This window comes from Bemisia tabaci, chromosome 5 (assembly GCF_918797505.1).
Source record: "Bemisia tabaci chromosome 5, PGI_BMITA_v3".
NCBI classification, from domain to species: Eukaryota; Metazoa; Arthropoda; class Insecta; order Hemiptera; family Aleyrodidae; genus Bemisia; species Bemisia tabaci.
The window spans coordinates 6,009,893-6,035,561 of NC_092797.1; the positions used below are offsets into that span (position 1 = coordinate 6,009,893).

A 25,669-nucleotide genomic window follows, 5' to 3' on the forward strand; every position below is an offset into this window, starting at 1 on the left:
GTACGGATATGATGAGATGAAAACCGAAGCGGGAGCCTCGGAAACGCTCCAATGCCAAATTAAACATTTTGCAGTAACAGATGCCGTCAAAATTGAAATTCCTCTTTAACTAGTTATTTCGTGCGCCTTCAATCTTGTAGGATTCTTTGCAACGTCTCTGACGCGAAATAGTTGCTTAAAGCGTTCCGACGCAGCAGGCAACCAGCGTGACACGCGCATAGGCGCCTACAAACCTGACGGGATACTTCACGCGTTGCGCAATGCGTGAAGTATCCCGTTAGGTTTGTAGGCGCCAGTGCGCGTTCTGCGCTGCTAACACGCCGCTCCGCTCCGTGTTAGACTCTAATATTTAAACTTGCGGAGTCAGCGTTTTTCAACTCATGATTTTGAAATTTTTGCACTCTCTGCATTGATTATTCCCTTTTAAACTGATGAAAAAGAAATATGTACTACTGGAAAATATAATTTGTTTTTTGTAAATATAATAGTGGTTCCGTGTCAAATTTAATGATTTCCAAAGCATTCAAATTTATTCTTTTATGTTTTGGGGTTTTGCTGTGTTGCAGCGTGGTGTAAGCGCGACTAAACGCTCAAAATTGGACGTATTTGACTCAAGGAGGTCGATGTACAAATAAATTAAACACAAAAAATTGCGTGCTTCTTAGTTTTTTTCCTCTTTTATTAATTTTTGTATAGTTTCTTTCATCACAACTACGGCTCATTGAGATTCATATCGATGCCATTGCTTGGAAAAGGTTTTATGAATATTTACCACGTATTAAAAATGTAAATGTTTTTAAAATGAAGTAATCGATTTCATTAAAAAAAAGAATGTACATTTAAGGAATATTTTACATCGGAAATTTCAAGGATAGAAATTAAACCAAGTATTTACCAAAGACAATTTGAAAAGATGAATGAAAAGAAGAAATTAACATTTCATTCAAAATATGAGTTACGATAACAACTCCTTATTCTCTCTTAATTTTCTCATTTCGATATTGTCAATATAATTTTACACACGGACTAAAATATAACGCTTGAATTTGATTTTAGTGGACTTTACATTTGTGGACTTAACTTAGTGGACGTTTAAGTAATGGACTTAACAATAATGTGGGCTTTAGAACTGTGGACGTAAAAATTGTGGACGAAAAGTCTGTGGACGTAAAAAAAGTGGACATAAAGTCCGTGTACCAAGGGGTGTCTTTTGGGGGCTCAAGGCCACCAACCCCTCCAAAAGCCAAAAGAGGTAAAAGGCGGAGAAGAATTCCCCAGTCGCCCCCCCCCCCCCCCCGAGAGAAAGCCTGGTTACGTGTCAGGTGCACAAGTTTGAAAATTTCTTTTAATTGTGTTTTTAAGAGAAAATTTAATTAACGCAGTTGTTCGAAATTTTCACAGAATATTTATACAGAATAACGAATAACGGCCAATGACCGGTGAAAATTCCCGAGTATTGGCTTGAATTTTTTGGAAAAAAAGTCAAGAATTCTGCAGTTGCCTCAAATTAATTTATACCTGGTCGATGCCGATCTGAGAACTATACGATCGATGAACCTTATAATAGTGTTTTAAATATATTACGAGATAAACCTAAAAAATTAATAAAAGCTGTCCCAGAGGAAAAGAAGCAAACAGCAGGTGAAAAATTTCGATTGTTTCCCATGAAAAAATTTTGGAAAAGTACTTTGATCGCGTGAGCAAAACTTTCCGTCTTAAACCAACAAACATTCAATTCGGTGAGAATATGAATGTAAAGTAAGCAGGATGCTCAGCGTAAGTGTACAATTGGCTCTAGCTATTGTCGAGTGCAGTTTCAAAAGTGAAGGTATTAATTGAAATAAATAATAGGAGCAGACGTAAATAACGAATTGCATGTGCCCTGGGACACACTTTCCGACATGGACTTTCATAGTCTCATTATAGCGATTCCAACGTTCACTCAACAGCTGATTAAATTGAATATGCAATTTCAGAATGCAGCTCATGCCGGCCGCTTTAATTATAGATCTCCTTCTTTTCTTTGACCAATACCTCACAACAAGTCTGGTCATTGTTTAGATTCTCGACGGTGCAGGTGCATTGCCGTGCTGAGGAGAAACGACGTATCACCATTCAACAGTTGCCTAATTTCCTCCGATTGAAAGTCTATTTTGGCGGAGAGGCGTAAATCGTGGGTGTTTGGGCTCTTGGAGGATTTGGAATAATAAACCCTTGGAATGTTCGAATCATTTAGATCTGATTGCGAATAAAATTCTCTGAAAAACCGGAAACATATATCCACAAATTTGCCTGAAAAATTCGTATTTTAACAGAAGAAATTTGGCAACGTCGGGTGGCTCGTGCGTCGTTCTGCCTTCGCAAGGAAGTGCAATATTGAGCTGCATCAGCTGCATGGCGATGGCTAAAGTGCGAAACCACTCATCTCCGTTTGCGACGTAGTCGACTTCCTGTCATACTTTATTTTTTCCTCGGAATACTAGACAACGTAATTTCTTGGAAACTTCCTTGATTTGTCTTCTCTATTAGTAAACAATTTTGTATAAATTTCAAATTTTGAAGCTCACTTGCTCCTCTTCGAAAAAATAAACTAAGGGCGGAGGTCTTGAAACACCGCAATGGAGATACGTGGTGTCGAACTTTACCCATGAATGGGGAAAGGGATCGGTGATCTCATGTGACGGGTGATTTGCCATCACCAAGAATAATTATTTCATTTTTGAGGGAGACAAAAAATAAGCACTTGGGGTGCGCTTGATCAGGAGGGAAAGGCGGATCAAGCTGTCACGGAGGGGAACACCCTAGGGAGGAAGGCTATAGCGATGTTAAAAGGAATCTTCCGGAGTCCGCGAATTTTCAAAGAAAACAAGAGGAGGTATTCCAACGTTGTAGTCAAAAGTATTCTTACGTATGGATGTGAAGTTCGGCAGCTGAAGAAAGGGATACAGGGTGTGCAAAGAGCAACATAGATGGATTTCTGGAGGAGGTCGGCAGGAATTGCTGGAAGAGATCGGTTCCGTAATGATAGAGTGCGTCAGATCGTGGAAGCGGCATGACCAAACACCTTGTCTAGCATGGTCATGTCAACAGGATGACGGAAAAAAGGCTACCAAAGAAGATGCTTGATTGGGTTCTCCTGGGAGGAGACGTAGGGGACGCCTTGTGAAAGGGTGGCGACGGGGGTTTTAGAGGAAATGAGTGCCAAATTCCCTGAAGGGCTTTAGGAAGATAGGGGACTTTGGGGATAGGTGTTGTGGACTGTGGAGCGCCTAGGAGCGCTATGAAAGCGGCTTTGATGCTGATGCAGTGCTCCCATTTCCCGAAACTGGTACTTCGGAACTTTCGAGATTTTTCTGAATTTTTCTCGGAATTTCGAAATTCCCAAAATTTTTCAGATCTTCTGCATTTTCCGGAACTTTCTCGGAACCTTTGAAAAAATCTAAAAAGAATCCCGGAACTTTTGAAAAAATCATGAAAGAATCCCGGAACTTTTGAAAAATCTAAAAAGAATCCCGGAACTTTTGACGGTCATGGAGTGGGAGAAATAGGAACAAAAAAAATTCCGAATCCCGGAACTTTCGACGGACATGGAATGAGAGGACTGTGATGATGAAAGAACGGAAATGATACATTTTTGTAATGATTTGTCGATCAAATCGGGTCTGTAGGTTCACGGCGATCGAATCTATAGCACTGAGAAAAAAAGTAGCTTGGATTAAGCATGATGATTCTTGAATTTGCCGCCAAGAATTTTTCTTATCTTGCTTTATGCTGACTTTTTCTTGATACAAGAAAAATAATGCTTGGGTTAAGCAAAAAAGTAGCTTACATTAACCAGAAAATTCTTGATTTAAGAAGAAATACTTCTTGGCGGCAAATTTAAGATTCTTTTTTTTTTTTTTCAGTGAGCCTCTCTCGGGCGTAACCACTGTGCGACGTTCTGCGTCGAGCAATAAACTGGAGCCGAGTCCGAGTCCTGGACTCCTGGCGGAATGGCTCTGACAAGCGAATCGCCATTATCGCATTCAAATGAGCCGGGAGTTATGTCCGAGGCGCAGGCGTGACGACGGAGGAAATTCAGGAGTCGGAGTCGGGTGCCCACCGCCCAATTACAGCAAATTACTCCTCCGCTGGACAAGACAAACTGGACTTATTGACCCGGGTTCAAACAAAGCCGCACGACTAATTAGCCCGCCGACAACCACACTACACACCGCGCCACCGCTGCCGTTTTGCACCTCTATCACGCACCGAGTCTTACACTGAAAAAAAATTCTCGGCGTTTTTACCAAGGTCCGTTCTGCCGTGCTAAGGAAGAACGCCGTATGAGCATTCGAGAGTTGCCAAATTTTCTCCGATAAAATGTTTATTTTTAAGGAATTTTGTCGATATTTTCCCTTGAAATTTTCAGACCTTTTAGATCAAATTAGTAGCAAAATTACCAGAGAAATTAGAAGAAACTCATTCACAAATTTTCTTGAAAATTAGTGATTTCTCGAAGGAAATTTGGCAACGCCTGAAGGTTCATTCATACGGCGTTTTTCCTTAGCACGGCAGCGTTCGTACCTTTACCATCTCACTTTTTTTACCAATTATTGGTAATTTTACCAAGACCGCCTGGTAAGCTTACCTGAAAACCGGTATTTTTACTGTTTTTTTCAGGTAAGAATACCACTTTTATTGGTAATCGATTCCCGGTAACTTTGCCATTTTATCTCGGTAATTCTACCACAGTCGATAATAAATATTGGCGTTTTTACCGAGGTCCAGTAAAATTACCGAGAAAGTTCAATAATTTTACCGAGATTTCTCGGTAAAATTACCAATTCCATAATTCCATAAATGGTAATTTTACCAAGAAAAAACTGGGATCAAAGAGAACCCTGAATTCTTGGTATTTTTACCCCTTTCTTAGTAAATACACCGAGATTTTTTTTTCAGTGATGGCCAATTTTGACTCTTTTATGCAGGGCGGCAATGAAGTATTTCAAGCTGAAATTATAGAATTGTATTCTGCCGTACTGAAGAAGAACGTCGTAAGAGCCTTCAGGCGTTGCCGAGTTTCCCTCGATAAAACACGAATTTATTGGGAAAGTTATAAATTTTTCACTTCTAATTTTTCAGGCAATATTGTTCGCAGTTTAATTAAAAATATCCGAAAATTTCAAGGAAAAATATGTATAGCTTCTTACCACAATGAACATTTTATTGGTGGAGATTTGGCAACTCTCGAATGTTCATATGGCGTTTTTCCTTAGCACGGTAGTATTGGTGCTGAGCAGAGGCAAGGCGTGAATGGTCGTATCATCATATCCCCATTTGAAGCTGTGGTGAAGAATTGACTAATAAGGTGTTTGCGAACAACCTGTCTATCGATCCTTTTCCATAGGTTTAAATGAAACATCAATCGATAAATCGCAAAACATGCCACGCCACTGGTGGTGAGAGAAAAATGTTGATCCCGTGAAAAGTAGCAGTGTCGGTGGATCCCCCCATGAACACTTGTTTGACAAAAGATAAACCCTAAAGAACAGGGTCGGACTGGCTCGCATCTGAGGGCGTAGACCCTTGGCTGGTTAAAGGGGCATAATGTAATATTTCCTGGTAGGGCATCTACCCTACGTGGAGAGGGGTTCAGAAAATTTTGGCAAAGCAGCACAAGTTTACGCTATTTTCAGACTCAAAGTTTATTAATCGTACAGAGTAAAAATTGCAAAATTGAACGTATTGAAGTAACCGACAGACTTCTGAAATTAAGAAAACATAAAAAATTAAAGCCACTAGACGCATCCAAGCACCGTTATTTCTAAAAGAACCGAGCCAGTGCTGTGGTTTACACGAGCTTAAGACGTGGGTCTGCAAATCTATCCTGAAAAAGAATCAGACAAGAAACTGAAAAAAGAAGAGAGAACGAGTATCAACACAGCCGAAGACAGGACAGACGTATTCGGGCCTCTTTTTTAACTTTTCTTCCGAAACACCTCATTGACAGCATATAGCAGAGCATTGAGAACTCACGCTTCGCGTCATCGCGCCTTCAATTTTTCAGATGCAGCATGGACGTCCATCAAGTACGAATAGTTGTATCTCTGCGCCGTCGTAAACGCGCATCCTTTCCCTCCCTCTATTTCCGTGCTTCAAGCACTTCGTGAGTAACACAGCCGAAGGTAGGAGAGATGTGTTAAGGCCTCTTTTTAAACTTTTCTCCCGAATCTGAGCGACACCTCATTGACAGCATATAGCAGAGTATTTAGAGCTTACGCTTCGCGTCATCGCGCCTTCAATTTTTCAGATGCAGCACGGACGTCCATCAAGTACGAATAGTTGTATCTCTGCGCCGTCGTTAACGTGCATCCTTTCCCTCGCTTTATTTCCACATTGTGTTTGCTTGCGTTTGTCTTATTCGTAATGATTCTTCAAACTAGTAGCATAGAGCAGAGCATCGCGAGTTCACGACTCACACCATCGTGTCTTACATTTTTCATATGAAATGTAGACATCCATCTTGCGAGAATAGTTGTGTCGCGTTTACACTTTAGATGTCTCTTATTGTTGAATTTCGAGATACATGAGGTTAAGTTTGCCCGAGATACGCTATGGTATGTCCATATCAATAGTCATTTTGAAAAGGAAGAAATACGTTTGAGGGTCTCTCATGAGGTCTATAAAGGAAGCGTATGTCTAAAAATCGAACCAACCAACGCTGCTAAGGGAGTTACACATAGCGCATGAAGGAGGGGCATAATAAAGCACCTGCATGTCAACAAAAAGGTGAACATTTCATAGAAAATAGTGTTTGCGCTTCAGAAAATAGTTATTGAACCTCTGTTCACCACTATCATACGTAAAAGCACCTCTCTTTACTCCTTACTCTCTCTTTTTCCGTTCATTTTAGAAATTTTCCGCATACATTCTCGGTCGTAATTGTTTTTCTCTTCTTATTTTGCTATCTGTCAGAGGGGCGCGTTTTCGGCCCATCAAGGGGGCGTATCTGCCAATGGCAGATTGGCCTTATGGTCAGTCCGAGCCTGCTATAGAAAGAACCCACATGGGAAAGCATCTCCAATCATTGTGAGTTTGGCTCGAAAATTCTTCGGATGCTCATATGTTTTCGGGGACCCTTCGTCTTGGGTGGGACCCTTTCTAATCAACCTAAAGTTCTCCTTTATGTGGGCTTTTCAAGTTTTGGGGGCCCATGAAAGAAACCTACCGCAGCTCTCAGAGCAAAATTTCTGGGGTGCTGAAGTACCCTAGCACCCCTGACCAGATCGCGCCTCTGCTTCCAATGCAACTACTTGGGCTAAACGCCCCCTTCAAGTATTGCACTAAATCCAACTGAAGTTCAATGTGATTATCTTAGTTTCTGGAAATTTCTTGCTTCTTTGGACCAGCGCGCGCTTTTTTACTATCTTAAAAAGAACCGGATCTCTATGGAAAAATTCCTTGGACCATGACTTAACTAAGAGGCTTTATAAGTTGTCTTTTCCAAACGTCATGGTTGACTGGAGTAAAGATGTGCACGTATTTCTGCCAAACAGAACTATGTGCATTAAGTAACGAGCCCTGTTATGCATATATTCTTATGGGTCTCAGCAGGGCTCATGTCTTAATGCACATAGTTCCGTTTGTCAGAAATACGTCCATGTATAAGCCCGCCTTTTACATCGCGTGATTAGGGTAAATGCAATTACTTAACAATTATGAGTTGACAACGCTGCGACTGAAGTTGTTGCCTCCCACAATTGCATCAAATTGGGAACGGTTATTACTGACCAGAATACTTTTAAATTTTCCTGACTTGTTTATGTAGTGGGAGGTATATTTTGCTTAGAAGATAGAGCTCAAATGAGTGTTCATTGTTTTTCCGCAAAATATAGGACTGTGCGATTACGTTGATGTCTTCAAGTTTGTAATGAATGCGATGCGACATTGGCATGATACGTTTCTGCTGTAGTGCTATAGAATAACGCCATATGAGCATTCAGATGTTGCCATATTTCCGTCAGTAAGAAACAAATATACTGGGAAAATATTGAATATTTTTCCTCATGATTTTCAGATATTTTATCTCATTTTAATCTAAAATATCAAATACATTCAGGGGGTAGTTTGCACATACAGGGTTATTCAAAAGTCACGCATCACCAGCCATGAGGGGGGTGGTTCGAAATTTTTCAGTTGCCCCCCGCCCTTTCCCCCCAAGGGTCAAAAACTGGAAAATACCAAAAAAGTTCTCCCCTCGACATGAGGAAAAACGTCTTAAACCGCAAATCGATATCATAATTAGAACTAAAGTTACGGCCGGTGGTGCGTGACTTTTGAATAACCCTGAATCTTTCCTGAAAAATACATGTTTTTCCGTAAATTCTGGCAACTCTCTAATTTTCATACGACTATCTTCCTTAGTGCGGCAGTACTTACAATTAGTACCTTCTGATACATATAGATGTGGATATAGCCGGAATCAGCCTGACTGCATATTTTCAAGTTGGCTAATTTAAACTATTTTTCTCTTATGTTTTATTTTATAACTCACTATGGATGATGAAAAACTAGGAAGCCTCCTAACCTGGCGACTTCGCGGTTCAACCTCTCCGGACCGCTTTGCGCCTCAAGCGTTATGCGTTACGCGTTACTCTTATGATTTTAAATCATGGAGTAGGATATGCTCACAAAGATTCATTGATTTGTTTTCGGTATACAAATAAAACATTATAGAAAATGAGGCAACGTCTCTGTAGTTAGGCTGGATTTGGTTTAATCCACCTGCATTATAAAATAACTCAAAAAAACAAAAATGAGCCAAAAAGTAATCAAGCTCTAAAATAATTTAATTTCTAGTAAAAAAAATTAGACTTTTAATCCTACAAGTGGACGTATTAATGCTAAATGGAATGTGGAAGTGGAAAAATGGGGTGTGCTGTGCTCGTTAGTTGAGGGCCATGAGAATGAATGGGAATTTAAAAGCGCCAGTGACGTCAGCGACAACGACCGAGACCCGGCACGACACGGAGAGATGGATGGCGGGACTCTTCAACTCATGAGCCTGTCCACAATGCTCTTGTCACATGCTCACGGCTCACGAGTTAACGCTTAGTTCCTCAGTTGAATTAATGTCAAATCCCGCTTTTCCATTTTCTCAAAAAGAACTATATCCACTTTTACATTGTTTCTTATCCAGCTTGCACGAGCACACCCCGTATCTTTCCACGTCCACATAGTTCCTTTAGTATATAATGCGTAGTGAATGGAATAGGTAGGGACCCAGGCAATACGCAGTGGTAGTAGAGTGAGTTTATTTCTTCGAGGTGCCTTAGCATCGGAGGCCGATTTTTGATGGTAAGAAAGGAAACGTCACCAAACATTCATTTCTCGTAAGGAAACGGCGCCCAGACCACAATCATAACTTATCCAACTCTCCATCCCCGGTTCGGATTGACTGACTCAGCTGTTCTGATCAATCTATAGGTATGATCCGTCTTCATCTCTTCAGTTGCGCTCATACTTGCCAACTTTACGAATTATGCTAAATAGGAAAATAACCTATCATTAAGCCAGTAGGTAATCGTATTTTTGCCTTAATCTACATGGAACAGTCATTGCAAAATGCAAGAGTCACAAGCGAGTGGTCAAAGTAGGTATTTTGTACTGGCCAGCAGGCAGCTCATGAAGTTTCTGAAGTTTACACAATTTTACATGTTTCTCACTAAGAGCTCTCGATTTTTCAGTATTATGACTGAGAAGTCAAGAAACTGCAAGTTGCCCTGGTACTTCTCCTTTTGAAATAGTCTTCACATATTTTAAGAATTAAGAGTAAAATTTTTGAAAACATTGTGTTTTACGAATTGCTGCACATTTTAAAGTACAATTTCATTCAATGGCTGGAAATTACGAAAGCAAACCTAGTCTTTATGACAAACATTTTACAAACGATTCCTTCTGGGTCAAAAATCAGCAAAAAATTTGGCTATTAATCAGAGCTTGATTATTTGATTATTTGCCCAGGCATTGGACAAAAAGCCTGATTTAACCTCTTACTTTAATACATAATCCTGTAGCAAGTTCTGTAAGAAGTGCCTCTGACGAAAGCTCAGAAAACAGTTGAGAGGCTAAAGAAAAAAAAGCACATAAATGCTTTTTGGGGGGATTTCCAGAAGAAAACGTTTCAAATTTCAAATTTTCAAGAAGCTTAATTCAAACTCACTTTTTGATGCTTAAAAATCGGGGTTTAGCAGCGAATTTTTCACAGAACATAATTTAAGATTAGTCTAAGTTGAAATCATCAATACCTGTTTCCCCCCCCCCCCCCAAAAACTGCACTTACGCACCCTTTCCTCCTGACCTGTCAATTTTCTTTCTTATTCCTATGATTTTTTTCATAACTAACTCTAATTTTCCTCCATCTTAACATCCTCACCGGTTTTTGATCTCATTTTATCGATATTTCTCCATTTGAAGACATGGTAAAGAGTCGATTTTTAACATGTTCCTTGCAAACACCTTGTTTATCGATCCTGTCCCATAGGTTTAAAAGGCAGATCAATCGGTCCATCGTAAAGCAAGCCACGCCAATGTTTTTTGCGTTTTCAAGCACAATTTGGCGTTGGAGGATTTACATCCGCGTATCGAATCCGCGTTTAATCTCCGCGGTTTATGATTGGTCAACACGAAGACTGGACACGATTTAGGCGCATCCGGGCCCCCTGCCCCCTCCCCGCCCCCCAAAATCGATACGACGCATAAACGGACGATCAGCGCAGGGGTTGATATTGCAGTTGCGCGCTTTTCGCGCAGGAAGATGGCTGAGCGAGTGAACTGAATCCGACGCAAATATCACGCTATCCTGCGTTAGCATTATTACTGTCGGGCTAAGAAAGAACGCCGTATGAACCTTCAGGCGTTGCCAAATTTCCTTTCATAAAACGCGATTTTCCTGGTAAATTCATTAATATTTTCCTCCCAATTTTTCAGATAATTTAGTTCACAATTTTACCTAAAAATTCTGAAAATTTGAAGGAAAAATATTCATAACTTTCCTCAAAAATGAACACTACATCGAAGGAAATTTGGCAAGTCTCGAATGTTCATACGGCGTTCTTCCTTAGCACGGCATTATTACTGTCGGGCTCGACTCTTGTGGGGGCCAAACGGTTGTTTGATGATGCATTTCCTGGTTCGACCAATTTCAGCTGTCGAAAATTCGGCCCCGACAGGAATTGAATGGGACGTTCGGGTTGACTGTGAATAGAACTTCCGACTGTATCGGTTAATTCTTTGATAAAAACGGGATTACTTGGGCTAGTTCATGCTAAAAAGAACTATGTTACATTCAAACCCTATGCACATAGTTTATTTTAGCGTAAATACGTTCGGTTGATGTTTTTTTGTGTTGAACCGAGGAACATCATCGAGTTGTATTCAGCGAAAAGTATTGAGAGAGGTCTGCTCATCCGTTCGTCGAAAGAATGAGTCATTAAAACAATTTGCTGTTGTGTTTGTTGTAGGCGGAACGACTTAAGGTCTGGGACAAAGAGCATTTTATGCTATGTATGCATGAATTGAACCACATTTTGTGATAAGGAGCTTCTGTTTCTGGCGCATCCATAAAAGCACATATCTGCGAAAGTTCAAAAAGTCTATTCGAAAGTTCAAAATTAAGATTTTATCATTTCTATGCGTTCCAGGATATACCGAATCTTTTGCAGAAGTTTTAAAAAAATATGAGATTTTATTGTGAAATAGGATTTTAATACGATTCATGAAATTTTGCATCTCTGAACCTGGGATGGAGAAGCTTGTGTCCTAAACGGCCGTATAAACGTCGAAAGTTGCCAAATATCCTTCGATAAAGCGTGCATTTTAAAGGAAAATAATGCATAACTTTCCTCGAAATTTTCAGGACTTTCATGTGGAATTGCGAGCTAAATTATCCGAAAATGTAGAAGAAAAATATTCACAAGTTTACCATGGAAATTCGTATTTTATCAAATGAAATTTGGCAACGCCTGAAGGCTCATACGGCGTTTTTCCTTAGCACGGCAGTCAACACCAACTACCGATGTGCGAGGGCCAGAAACAACGTATTTTGCGGTCCCTGAACTGCTGCCTTCACTGTAGAGTGCATGAGTTACTTTCTGAGGCCAAACGCTCGGCTTTGCCTACTGATGACTGATGACCTGTTATTTGCAATCTCTTTCTCCTTCTTTCTCTTTTAATTAAGTTGTTTTAGAGGATTTGTAAAGATATTTAAAATTAATAAAAAAATATGATATAAAAAACATGAATCTAACGGTAAAGGACATTTAGTTGTTTTTTCTACTCCTGCGTTAAAGTCTCCAAGTATAACTGAAAAATCCTGCGCCCATTCACCACTGATTTTCGGGTGCGATGGACCACTGGACAAGGCTCGAATACAAGCATCATAATATACGTTTTGCTCATCGAAATTTCACGTAGACACGATCCGTGCCACAAAAATTACTGACAGTAATACCTTTCAAAGAAATTAACGTTTTTCCGATGCAGAAATTCAAACTTTCCGCTTTTAAAAAACCAGAATCTACTGGAGTTAAATCGCACTCCAAACATTGTGACTGTCTTCATCGAAAAAAATTAAATGCTAAAAATCTGTTTGGTGATCCTAAGATACTGGCTTGACTACCCGCCCGCGCAGTTAAATTGACTGTAGAGACAGTTAAGCGAGCATCCAGGTCTTCGAACACATTTTTAACAGCTCAGGCTCTTATTATAGCGCTTCATTTTTTTCTGTGCTTGCAATCCTATCTTGAAACGTTGATATCGTGATTGGGGAGGGGGGCGGGGTTGAGTCCACTGATTTTTGTTGCGCAAATCTTGTTCTACGTAAAATTTGGAAGAGGAAACATTTATCAGAATGCACAAATGCGTACTTTGTCTAGTCTGTTCGCGCGGACCCGGTGCTTTAAAATTCCTTTTCGGTAACACAACGCTGAGCATTCGGAAGCTAAACATTTCTCATGCGAGAGATGAATTTCAATCATTTGCTATATTGTTATCGTCATGCCCTCATGCCTTTGCCTCCGCACGCACGTGCAAAATTAAAGTGCGGAAAAATCATTTTTTACGGCGGTGTGGCCTCTGTCACGCATACAAATAGACTACTCTCACACTAGACGTGTGAGTTTAACGTCTTTTGTTATACATCAGGTTGAGGAGAGAAGTCAGAATTTTGAATTAAATCTTTCTTACTCTCTGCCTAGAAGCTCATGAGTTGAGATAATTTTGAAGAAGCTTCAAATTCCACGATTCTCTGAAAGAATCGCTCAGTCACACTGGTGCCATTCACCTATCATTTCGTTTGAATAACCTCTCTGCAATGCGATACCCCCCTCCGCCTACACTTACTCCTCAAGCATGTTGCCATGACTCCAGGGTATTTTCAAAGGTACATATTCATATTCCTGTGTTACTATTGAAGAGGTCTTAAATTTGGCAGCCTCGCTAATATTGTCGTGTCATCCCATCTGAGTATCAATGCTATAGACGTCTGATTTTTTGCACCTCCTTCACTTCTTCTCATCTTCTTCGTGCTCCGTACGTGACGTACCGCGCTTGCAAAAAACGCGAGCCATCTGCGCGGCTGCAAGATCATAAAAAAATTAAACCCTTTCGTCTTCATGCATAAAAAAATAGTGGAGTGAATCATTGAGTACATACCTATGTACGGGAGAGTATTGCCATCTCAATCCTTTTACTACTAAAAAGTGTGCCGCTCTCTGATTGGTCGGTGAGTTTTAGGCTTTCATGGTAGCCCTTCCGCTCCCATTTTGGCCCAATGTAAACAATCAAGATGACGCAAGAGTTCTAGACGCGAAAGAAATTTTTTTTATATTCAACTTCTGATTTGAGTTCTGATTAAACTTTGATGATTGTTTTACCGGAAATTACCCTCTCATTGTGATTATCATTTACTTTTCGCCCAATGATACGAATTCCTCTTGATCGGGTTTGTTTACATTGGGCCAGCCTTGGAGCTTCATGAAAAAGTTTGCATCAAAGTTTATAATCAAAACTCAAATCGGAAGTTGAGTATAAAAAATGTTCTTTCATGTCTAGAACTCTTGCGCCATCTTGATTGTTTACATTGGGCCAAAATGGGAGCGGAGGGGCTACCATGAAAGCCTAAGACTGGTGGACCAATCAGGGATCGGCACAGAGATGGCAACACTCTCCCATATAGGTACTCCAGTAGATCAGGCCAGCACTGAGATTTAAATGCGACCCTGCGGATAATTATTGAATGCAAAGGTTTCTCAACAAAACTTTTGGCCACGTATATCCAAAATATCGATCCACAATCCCGGCGAAAAATATTCTCCTAGTCTGCCAGTCCGCTTTGTAAATAACCGCTGCTACATTCAAGGCGTGCTCCACTTTCAAATTGCAAATTAGTTCTTTCACGAAACGGTATTAATCGTGGCTTACTTTTATAACTGTGCGTTAAAGTCTCTCTGTTGTGCAGCGAGAATGGTTTCGGCGAATCCACACTCTGTGGGGCTACATAAGTACACAATCCATCACTCACCTCTTGCCCTCGTGGATTCGTACAGCAGGATACATCGAATGACCATGTTATACCGTTAATTAGTTGATACACGCCTCGCCCAATCATACTTAATCAGCTGATTCTACGACTGAGTTATATAACTCGAAACTTCCGATTCTCACCCTCTCGGATTTGATTATACAACATCCCCGCGAAAATAGGGCGAAAGTGCGAATTCTGAACAACTCCAGACGGACGATTTATGTTTACACGAAAGTGAACGGGCGGCATTTCTCACATCCACCACAAATCGTGCAGGCCTGTGTCCATAATCAAGTCGTTGAATGATTCAGTAATCTGCTAATAATCCGTGCGACTGATAAATTATATAAACCTAGTTACTGGCCGCTCGAGAATTAATGCGCTTCATCATGCTTAAAATGATTAAAACTCATTTGTTAGCTGAAAATATTTAGATCCATCCAAACGTCAAGTTCCTGAATTTTAACTGGAGAAGATACATAGGGTGTTCCAAAAGTAATGCACTTTTTTTTTTCGGACAAATTGTAGCAGACATCAACGCTGTAACTTCAATTTCGGACTTCTTTGGGGGAAAAAAAACACATTGGATCTAGAGTCCAGACTCTTAAAAACATGGACAAGAAAAAATACTCTTGATTCAGTCATATTTAAGCTTAAATCAAGAACCAAACTATCCTTAATTTGAGCGGATTTCCATTTGATTTAAGCTTAAATCTGATTGAATCAATAGTCCTTTTTCTTGTCAATGTTTTCAAGAGTCTGGACTCTAGATCCAATGTGGTTTGTTTTCCAGTGTTATAGAGCTCGGGTTGCTCTTATATAGGCCATCATTAGGTCTCTAACATTAAATAAACCGCATTTTGACATCTGCTACCGTTCTTTGTATCCGTTCGACTGTGTCCTCCCCAATTAGAGTATAAACTATAAAACTGTCAAAAAAATAAGAATGATATAAAAGGTAGAATAAAAGGCATAGAGACGGTGAATTCGTCACTTCCCTCACAAAAAAATTGTCCCAAATTTCCAAGTTGCCAAATTTTCCCTTGCAAATTGCATTTTCGAAGAATGGATGGAGAACCTCGAAAATGTCTCACTGAAAATCGTCACTCCTCTGACGTAAGGACGTATCTCAATTTCCACGTGAGCTCTGTACTCCATATATCTCTAAGTTGTTCGGGGCTCGTGTGAAAATAGAGATACGCCCTAACGTCAGTGGAGCGACGAAATATCAGTAATTTTTCTTCTGATCATCAGAAACATTTTGGACAAAAATTGCACGGGTATATTCTTGCAAAACATTGAGCTTTAATAATCAATTTTGCAACTTCGGAGTTACGCTCCATCGTTCGGGAAAAGACGAATGTTTGTTAAGAAGAGAAGGAGACTAACCTGACATTTGGCCTCTGGATCAGGCTGGAGTTGACCGGACCTGTCGCAGACGAATTTAGTGGTTGGCATCGTTTGGTAGTCGGGGTACTCTGACACTTGATTCGTGACCAGAGTGTAATCGGAGATCAAACCACCCTCGGGCCCGGTCGCGTGCACCCCTTGAGGGGGCTTCGCCTCCCGCAGGTGCCGGGCTAGGAAGTCCGGGAACAGCACGCCGAAACCTCCCCAAACCTGAAATCACCAATGAAACGTTCAACAAATTAGGCGCATAAAGACAACAGTGCCGAGGCGTGAATGATCAATTATTATCAATATTTCCCCCATTTAGAGCCATGGTAAAGAATCGATTATTAAGGTGTACTCAATTTATCAATCTTTTTTCATAGTTTGAAATGGCAGGTCAACCGATATATCGCAAAGCACGCCGCACGCTTTGATACACGGACAAAATTGAAGAAGTGTGAACAAGAATACTAATCGAGATGAATTGCATCGATCGACATGAAACGATCGACAGCGACATTGAAAGCCTTCGATGAAATCACGGGTCTGTCGATGGACTCACCTGAGATTGTAAATCAATTCACGCGGGATATTAGGAAAAAGCTGCAAGAGTATTCAAATTTGACGATAACCCCTTTCATAAAATATTTATTTTTGAAAAAAATTAAAAATATTTATCCTTGAATTTTTCAGATTAAACTGCGAACAAAATTCTCTGAAAAATTTGAATAAAAATATTCGAAAGTTTCCCTGGAAACAAGGTGGTAAACTAAAGCTAGATATACACTATTTAGCGAGGAAAGCAAAGTCATGGGGAAAAAATAATGGATTGCTGATTTAACAATTACATTGTTTAAAAATATGTCGGACATGTTTCGAGTGTACGTTTCACAGTAGGGGAAAGCTAGTTTAACCACGGGGGGGGGGGGGGGGGGTTAAATTAACATATTTTGATTGTAAAATCTACATTGAAACATGTCGGACACTATTTTTAGCTACACAATTGTATTTTTTTCGGTGCATTTCAAAAATTTCAATTACCCACTGGAGCTCAAAATTTTTGACTCCAATTGAAATTTTTGAACTTTTCGGCCTTACTTCCCCCGCAAAATAGTGTGGACCCAGCACTATTTCACCACCTTGTTACACAAAATTCGGGCCACATTTTTTAGTGTTTTTCTCTTTTCTGGGAAATTAGTGATTTCATGAACGGAAATGACAACATCCAAGGGTAGGTACATACGGCGTTCTTCTTTACCACGGCAGTATGAAGCTACAACACTTCAAAACCAAAGACAATCGACCGGCGATAAAGCGTTTAGAGACCCGAAACAAAAGGTCGTAAACATTTGACTCAGCTTGAGATGAATACTGTTCGCGGCTCATAGTGATTACGCGGTGCGCATGCGCAGAGACCGCACACGGAACTTGTACAGTAGCAGACCCCATGCCTAATGTTTAGTAGTGCAAGCTGCCCAGTTTGGACGAAACCGCTTTATTACCTCTGATGGTCGGATCCCAGCTCTTTCGATACCTCAACTCGATATCGACACCCTATTCACATAGTTCCTTTTAGCATAAGGACGTCCAACTCAGAATATGACCGGTTTTCTATCGACGAGTATCCCGTTAAGTGAGAAAAGAGCTAGCGGATGATATCGTTCATGGATTCCATTCGATTATCGAATTTCGATATCTTGGATTGTGAAGCCCGGAGAGATGAGCTGATGGACGACCTGCTGCCGTTTTATGCGCTCTTTCCTTCCACCGCGATTATTCAAATTACGCATTGTTGACCCGCGCCGCAGCTTGTAATTATCGCAAAGAAATCCCGACTTTATGATCCGTATGAAGAGCAAGTGAAAATAAGTGGTTAGAACTGCACAACAGACAGATCCGTCATACTGTCCTGCCGAGAAAAATAAAAACGCCGTTAGAACGTTCAAACTTTATAAAAAACGAATTTTCTGTAAATCTAATGCGTAATTTTCTTGCATATTAACATTAAATTTTATTCACAGTGTTATTAGGTGTACCTAAAAATTGCAAAGAAATATTTTCACGATTTTCCCAAAATAATAAATATTTTATCGGTGATAGACATTGCCCTGACACGCTCCTGTTCTGTGACAGACGTTGCTCTTGTCATTCGAGAATAAACTTCATCGAAAATTAAGGTCTCCTTGCACAAGTTAATTTAAAATGTAGTACCTCTGAATGTTAACAATCCAAATCCCAAATCAAGAATTGATTTTGACCATCACAAGAAAGGAAAAACATGAGTTTTTCAGCGAGGAATGAAGTTGGACGCAAGGTTAACAGGTCGGGTTTCAGGACAAGAAACGACAATTGCCTAGACAAAGCTATAGTCAAAGCATTCAAAAAAGACATGGAGAGATTCCATTGAAGGAAGCGGGTGGTTAGAATGGACAGAGGAGATAAGTAATAGACTTACCAACGTTAACCGAGAAGAGAATCTTCAGTTAGTTCATAATTTTTCCCCTTAATCTGTAAGAACCACCAGTTTCAACCGATGGAATTCCTCCATACTCCCTATCTCTTCTTCGTCTATCGCTTTGTCTGTCAATTTCAATAATCAGCCCGCTGGACCAAAATCTGGGATGTTTCACAAGAACCAAAGTTTTTTCTCTCCATGTGTGTGTCTTCCATTATTTCTAGCGAGTCACGTATCGGCGAACTGATTAGTAATGCTGAACCTCCATTGGACCGCACGAAACAGACGTTGATTAAAGTTCCCGTAACTACCGGCACTCATTCGATATGAATTGAGAGCACTTCCAGAAAGTCATAGAGCTGTCGGAGGAATACCATTTTAAATTGTCGGCGGTAGTTTAAGTGGCATTTGTTTTGATATTTGGATGCAGTTAAAGTCAAAAGGAACTAACTCCATCGTGACCTGAGCCCTGACGCCCATAGGAATACGTGCATGAAAATGCCCACGTTACGATAAAGATAGTTCCTTTTGACTTAAATATGTTCGCTGACGGGTGGCGGTAATCAGCCGGCGGCTTTCCACAATAATCTCCGTTCTCACGTAGGTAATGTCAATTTCTCGGTCACTACGTGCTCGAGTCTATATGTGTCTCTTTCTTCCTACACTCCACGCGAATACTATTTCCGGAAGCCGTAGTGCTACTACGCTCTCATTCAAGACTCTTAAAATAGGCAGTTTTATATTTTTAGCGGCACCTATTTATCAAGGGTAATAGAATGGATACACGGACAAAAAGTGTTCGGGATTATCCCCTGAAATTATGGTATTTCCCCAATTTGTTGGATGATATGGGCAGTTCCAATTAATTGTGGTATTATCGCAACTCAAGTTGAGGTAGCACCGCAATATTTGATTTCGCAACCTAATGTATTTGGGTACTACCACACTTAATTGGAAATGGCCATATCATCAAATAATCCCTACCCCTTTTTTCCGTGCAGTATATCCGTGTATGGTGCGTCTTAAAGGAGCCTCGTACACAGATTTATTTTCCTGGACTAAAAATCTACCAGTAAAAGCTCCACGAGCTAATTGAATTTTCCCACTTAAGTCCGCAAAGCTTGCATGAGATAAGTCCGCAAAATTTGTGTTTGATCCTTCGAGCTGTATGGACAGCTTTCGACACATAGGCCGCATCAGTTAATGGCTTAGAAAGATCAATCGTGACAAGTGGAAAGATTATTGAAATTGATAGACAAAGCTCTAGACAAAAAATATACATCGCTTTGTCCATCAATTTCAATAATCAGCCTGCTGGTTGTGAAGAGGACATCGATGAGAGAGAAAACTGCACGAAACTTAAAATGACTTATTACGCGAGCCATTCCACTGTGACAGTCCATCCGCAGTGATAACACTGTTGCCCGGTGTGGTATGTTTTCATACCTAAGAAGCTCGTACATTTAGCTTAATTTCAAATTGAATAATAGCTACTGACGATATCATAGACAAATCAGTCCTACTTTAATAAGTAGAGTCAGTTTCAAAACATGTTCAAGGAGTCCTGGTAATTTTGAATAAACGCTCAACTGGTGGAGGAACGAGACGCACTTGTCAACGCTGATCGCGCAAATATTCCGGTGATCGAATCTTGAATCTCCTAACTCTGCCGCGCTAAGGAAGAACGCCGTATGAACACTCGAGAGTTGCCAAATTCCCTCCGATAAAATGTCTATTTTTGAGGAAAGTTATGAATATTTTCCCTTGAAAATTTCAGACTTTTTACATCAAACTACGAACGAAATCTTATGAAGAATTGGCGGAGAAATATAAACCAATTTTCCTGAAAATTCATGATTTGTAGAAGGAAATTTGGCAACGCCTGAAGGCTCATACGGCGTTCTTCCTTAGCACGGCAGTGCTGATGAGCGAATTTCATAGCTATAATGACAGACTACCGGCGGTGTTGTTGTTCAGCAACTGGAGCATCTTTAACCAAATTCATGGTTGTCACTTTCCTGAGCAAGATCTGGGAGCTTTTCTTCTGATTCCACCAATTTTGAAAGAAAAAACATAATCTCTGAAACTTATAATGGACCACTAGACAAGGTACGAAGTTAAGCATTCTGATACATATTTTCCGACCAAAATTTCACGTAAAACAGGATTTGCGCGCCGAAAATTACTGAAATCAACTGCTAAGTAAGATACTCAATGTTTCTTAATGCGTCAATTTAAACCTCCCGCTCATGAGAACACAATAGTCTACGCGAGTCAAATCGCACACTAAACTTCACTATAACAATCTCATCAGCAATATGAAAATCTTGCAACCTCAGTCTTAAAGCTTTGGCTTAGCTGTGGCTAATTGTTTACACTTTGAACAATAAAGGGTGGGAAGGGGACAATGCTCGATTGAGAATCCGGCCGAAACTCTTGTAAGGCGCGATTTGGCTTCCAGGACTTTATGTCCACCTACCTTTCGTCCATTAAATAAATGTCCACCGCTATTAATGTCCACTAAACGTCCAAATGATTTAATGTCCAACCATGAATATGTCCAAAATTGTCCAAATTGTGGACATGTTATGTCCACATTTTTTTCTTCTCATTTAAATGACAGGAACCACCTCAAAAATAAGTGCATACTACTACTACTTTTCATTCTTAAAAACATTTCATTCATGAACCAAGTCATGAAAGAGAACAGACTCTAAGAGCAGATAAAAACATATGTTCATGGTACACCGTACGGATATGATAAGATGAAAACCAAAGCGGGAGCCTAGGAAACGCTCAAATGCCAAATTAAACATCTTTCAGTAACAGATGCAGTCAAAATTGAAAGTCCTCTTTAACTAGTTATTTTGTGCGCCTTCAATCTTGTAGGATACTGTGCAACGCCTCTGACGCGAAATAGTTGCTTAAAGCGTTGCGGCGCGGCAGGCAACCAGCGTGACACGCGCATAGGCGCCTACAAACCTAACGGGATACTTCACGCGTTGCGCAATGCGAGAAGTATCCCGTTGGGTTTGTAGGCGCCAGTGCGCGTTCTGCGCTGCTAACACGCCGCTCCGCTCCGTGTTAGGCTCTAATATTTAAACTTGCGGAGTCAGCGTTTTTCAACTCATGATTTTGAAATGTCCGCTTCATTCCGTGAATCAGCTTAATGTACCACTCGTTGGATGCGGAAAAAGACGAACAATTTAAAAAACTGGTTTTGGTTCAAATAAAAAATTGAGATCTTTGTAAATTTTTCGTTTAAAAGAAATTTTCTATACCTAAAAACTGGAAAAAAGCACATATGTTGACTTAAAAATGTGATATCGGGATTTTGACCTTTAGAATCTTAAAGTATGCAATTTTAGACGATTTTTCGTCCAAACCGGACCTCGATATGTTTCTTCGTTCAAGAGATATCGAGGTTGACAGGTTTTGACTTCCCCCCCCCCCCTAGCTCCCCCAAAATTTTTTGGGGTCTGAAAATTTGGAAAAGAAGCGCTCAAGTATGAGTAATCAATAGACAAAGTCTGAAGAACTTCCAGAGGGGGGGGGGGCGAAAAAAGCCGTTTTTGCATCAAGCTCTTTCAAGGATAGAAAGGAAACCAAGTATTTACCAAAGACAATTTGAAAAGATGAATCAAAAGAAGAAATTACCATTTCATTTAAAATATGAGTTACGACAACAACACCTCATTCTCTCTTAATTTTCTCATTTCGATATTGTCAATATTATTTTACACACGGACTAAAATATGACGATTGAATTTGATTATAGTGGACTTTACATTTGTGGATTTAACTTAGTGGACGTTTAAGTAATGGACTTAACAATAGTGTGGGCTTTAGAACTGTGGACGTAAAAATTGGGGACGAAAAGTCTGTGGACGTAAAAAAAGTGGACATAAAGTACGTGTACCGCGATTTGACTCACGTAGAGAATTTCATCTCTTGTAACCGGAGAATTCAAAATTACCGTACCAACGTAAAATAAAAACGTTAATATCTTAGTCAGAAGTTGACTTCAGTAATTTTTGATGCAAGAATCGTGTTCTACGTGAAATTCTGATTAAAAAACAAGTGTCAAAATGCTTAAATTCGTACTTTGTCTTGTGGTCCATTATTTCTGCGATAGACTGAATTTTAAATGTTTTTAGTTGAGTCATTTCCAAACTGAATTATTCAATTCTATCAGCCAAAGTTCGGAAACCCCTGGTACTGAGTGAATTCAGAATTGAACCGATTTCTGTTAGACGGACGTAAGTTCAAAAAATCATGACCTCTAGCGTCCAGCGGGATCAACGAAAGCCGGGGCTCATGATTTTGTGTACTTACGCCGCCCTAACAGAAACCGATTCAATTAAAGCCCTGTCGTTACTTGAACGGGGCAATCCATACAGAATCTCGGCAATCAGCGAAGAGAAAACTATCACGAATCTAGCATTTGCTCGTAAGAAAGAAATTGAGCAATTTTTTGGTCCCTAATGACGGTGACACTGCCCACTGGTCGAGGGCGAAGAAGGTGAGCTGGAAAACGCGATCAGCGCAGGGAGGAGAAAGTGCGCGATGGCTTAAACGAACAAACAGATGGATGAGTTCGATATGATGAGGTACCTACTGTGAGGCGGTATTGTCACTGCTACAAAGTCGTGATTCGCTCTCCTCCATGTGCTTTCAATGCCGGAGCGTTGCCATATTCGTATCAGACAAAGGGCTAAAATTACACATCCTGGTAATTTTAGCCAAAAACTCAAAATATATCCAAATTATGCTAAATTTTTGTAATTACACGCAGTAGATGAAAACAAAACGTTGCTGTAGAGATACTCATTTTGTTCTTTTGGCCATCGATAAGTTATGCAATCTGCAGACTCTTACACTGGAAAAAAAAACACATTGGATCTAGAGTCCAGACTCTTAAAAACATCGAGAAGAAAAAGTACCCTTGATTCAATCAGAATCTAGCTTAAATCAAGAACCAAGCCTCTTGATTTAAGCGGATTTCGTATTGATTCAAGCAAAATCCGATTGAATCGAGAGTATTCTTTCTTGTCAATGTTTTCAAGAGTCTGGACTCTAGATCCAATGTGTTTTTTTTCCAGTGTACGGGACAATGTCCCGTAAAAAGCTCTCGCGGGCTGATTATTGAAATTGATAGACGAAACGGACAAAAACGACACGCTGAAAATAAAGCGATCCTATTGGTGGAAGCGGGTGGTTCGGATGGTTGCAGGAGGTTGCGGGTGGACAAAGGAGGTAAGTAATACACTAACTAACAGCAACCCATGAGAGACCCCATAGTTAGACCATCATTTCACCCTTCGTCTATGACAATTCCCCTTTGCAACCAATGGGATCGCTCCGTATTCCCTATGTCTTCTTTGTCTATAGCTTTGTCTATCAGTCTCTGTATTCAGCCCACAGGATTATTTTTCCTTTTCAGGGTGATCCCTTTACAATTTTGAGGGATCCCGAAAGTAGTCTCTTTCGACCTGGGAGCATTCAAAAATTTTCAAGTATTTATCACGCTTTTTCAAAAGTTACAGGGGTGATGTCAGGTGTTAGTGGTGCGGGATTTTCGGATCACCCTGTACAGGGTCCCGGCGAGGGTTGTCAACAGCCACCGCGGAACGGAACTCCGGCCTATTGCGTCACTGGTGTCGCACGTTACGGCCGACCCGCTGGACGTTGCAGCGGGCGCTGGTCACCCAACGCGATGCCACTGCGAATACGCCCGCTACATGCAGAGTCACCGATTGAGCGCAGAATTCGCCTACTTCCCCGTAAGGGCCAACGAGAAGTAGGCGAATTTTGCGGAGAGAGCGGCGACGCTGGCTACACCTGCAGCGGCGGATCCTTTCACCGGATCGGATCGGAACGACCGCGGCGGACGCGGCGTGCGACATGCGGTACTATTCACGACCCGGCGTCAATTGAATTGCTCAATAAAAGCAGCTATACGCCAAGATTAAGTCGCTAGTACACGCCGCGTTGCCGGCAGAGGCTAGAGAAGAATACATGTATACGGGAGAGTATTGCCATCTCAATCCTTTTGCTACAGAAAAACTGTGAAAAGTGCGTTTATCTCGGACTTTTAAGTTGTTGTTTTTTTTTTTTTTTTTTTTTTTTTTTTTTTTTTTTTTTAAGAATGGCCGATTTAATTATTGGCTGTAGATACACTATTGGCCATGTGTCACACTAACTGATAAACTCTTCCCTATATATGTATCTGCTCTGATAGATCTGCAAGTTCCGTGCATCTCTGAAGAGGTGGGAAAAGCGAAAGCGCCTTCAATTTTGAGCATGCAACACGTGCACCCGTGAGACACGAATAGTTGCATCAATGCGCTAATGTCTACTCAAACTAGTCTTTGTAAAGCGAAAACTCCTCCAATTTTTGAAAATGCAATACGCACATCCAAATTACTGACATTATTAGCAAAATTTAAAAAACTCGGACATTTTCATTTAAAACTTTCGGGAAGAATAAAAAATAAGTTGTTAAGTTGATCCACAGAACTTATAAATTGTTTTGATACTTTTAAGTTTCCTTCAAAATCTCGCGAATAATTCGTCGACCGGTGAGAACGGATGAAGTCTGTCAGTGGAGGTACATTTTTGTCGATTTGCGTATGGATTGCATTCAAATTAAAGACCGGCTCGTCGGCTTAATTTTCAGAATTTTGACAGGCCAGCCCGCGAAGTGGCTGCTCAGTTCACGAATTTCCAGGTGAACCCTGTTTCACATGTAAATCCATGTTTTACATGTAAATCCATGTTTTATGGGGCCCATACAAAAACAGAGATACGCCCCTACTCCAGAGGAGCGACGATATGCACATACGCAATGCTCATGTTTTGCTTTCATCAAATCGGAGTAGCCGTCAATATTTTAAGCACTGCTGATGTACACACCACATAATATCTGATTGTTCAAACTGTCGGAAAATTTTTCCGATTGTAAAAAAAACGTAAAATTGAATAGTTTTCCTGATTGAACGAAAAAGTTGGCTGAAACTTGTGTGCGGGTCGACATTACGGCCAATAACGGGCCATGGCCTAACGCGTGCGTATCTACGTGATTAAATTAGAGTGTTTACAAGCGTATAATGGACGGATAAAAAGCCACCGTTAGCGAAAAGGGAAGAGAGGACGGAAAAAGAAGAAAGAGAGGAGGTACGTGGCCGGCTCGAGCTGATGCAGAGCATTATTTAATTATATTGTTACCGTGGAGTACATGCAGCGTTGCCAAGAGT

The 25,669-nt window shown here is 40.5% G+C and overlaps 1 protein-coding gene across 1 annotated transcript in view; it reads right to left on the bottom strand.

The window, feature by feature from the left end:
- LOC109034914 (uncharacterized) overlaps positions 1 to 25,669 on the bottom strand; it is a 49,404-nt gene that overhangs the window by 1,425 nt on the left and 22,310 nt on the right. The window contains exon 4 of the mRNA XM_019048333.2: positions 15,956 to 16,186. Within this exon, the coding sequence (XP_018903878.2) occupies positions 15,956 to 16,186 (231 nt within the window). The remainder of the gene's footprint in view (positions 1 to 15,955; positions 16,187 to 25,669) is intronic.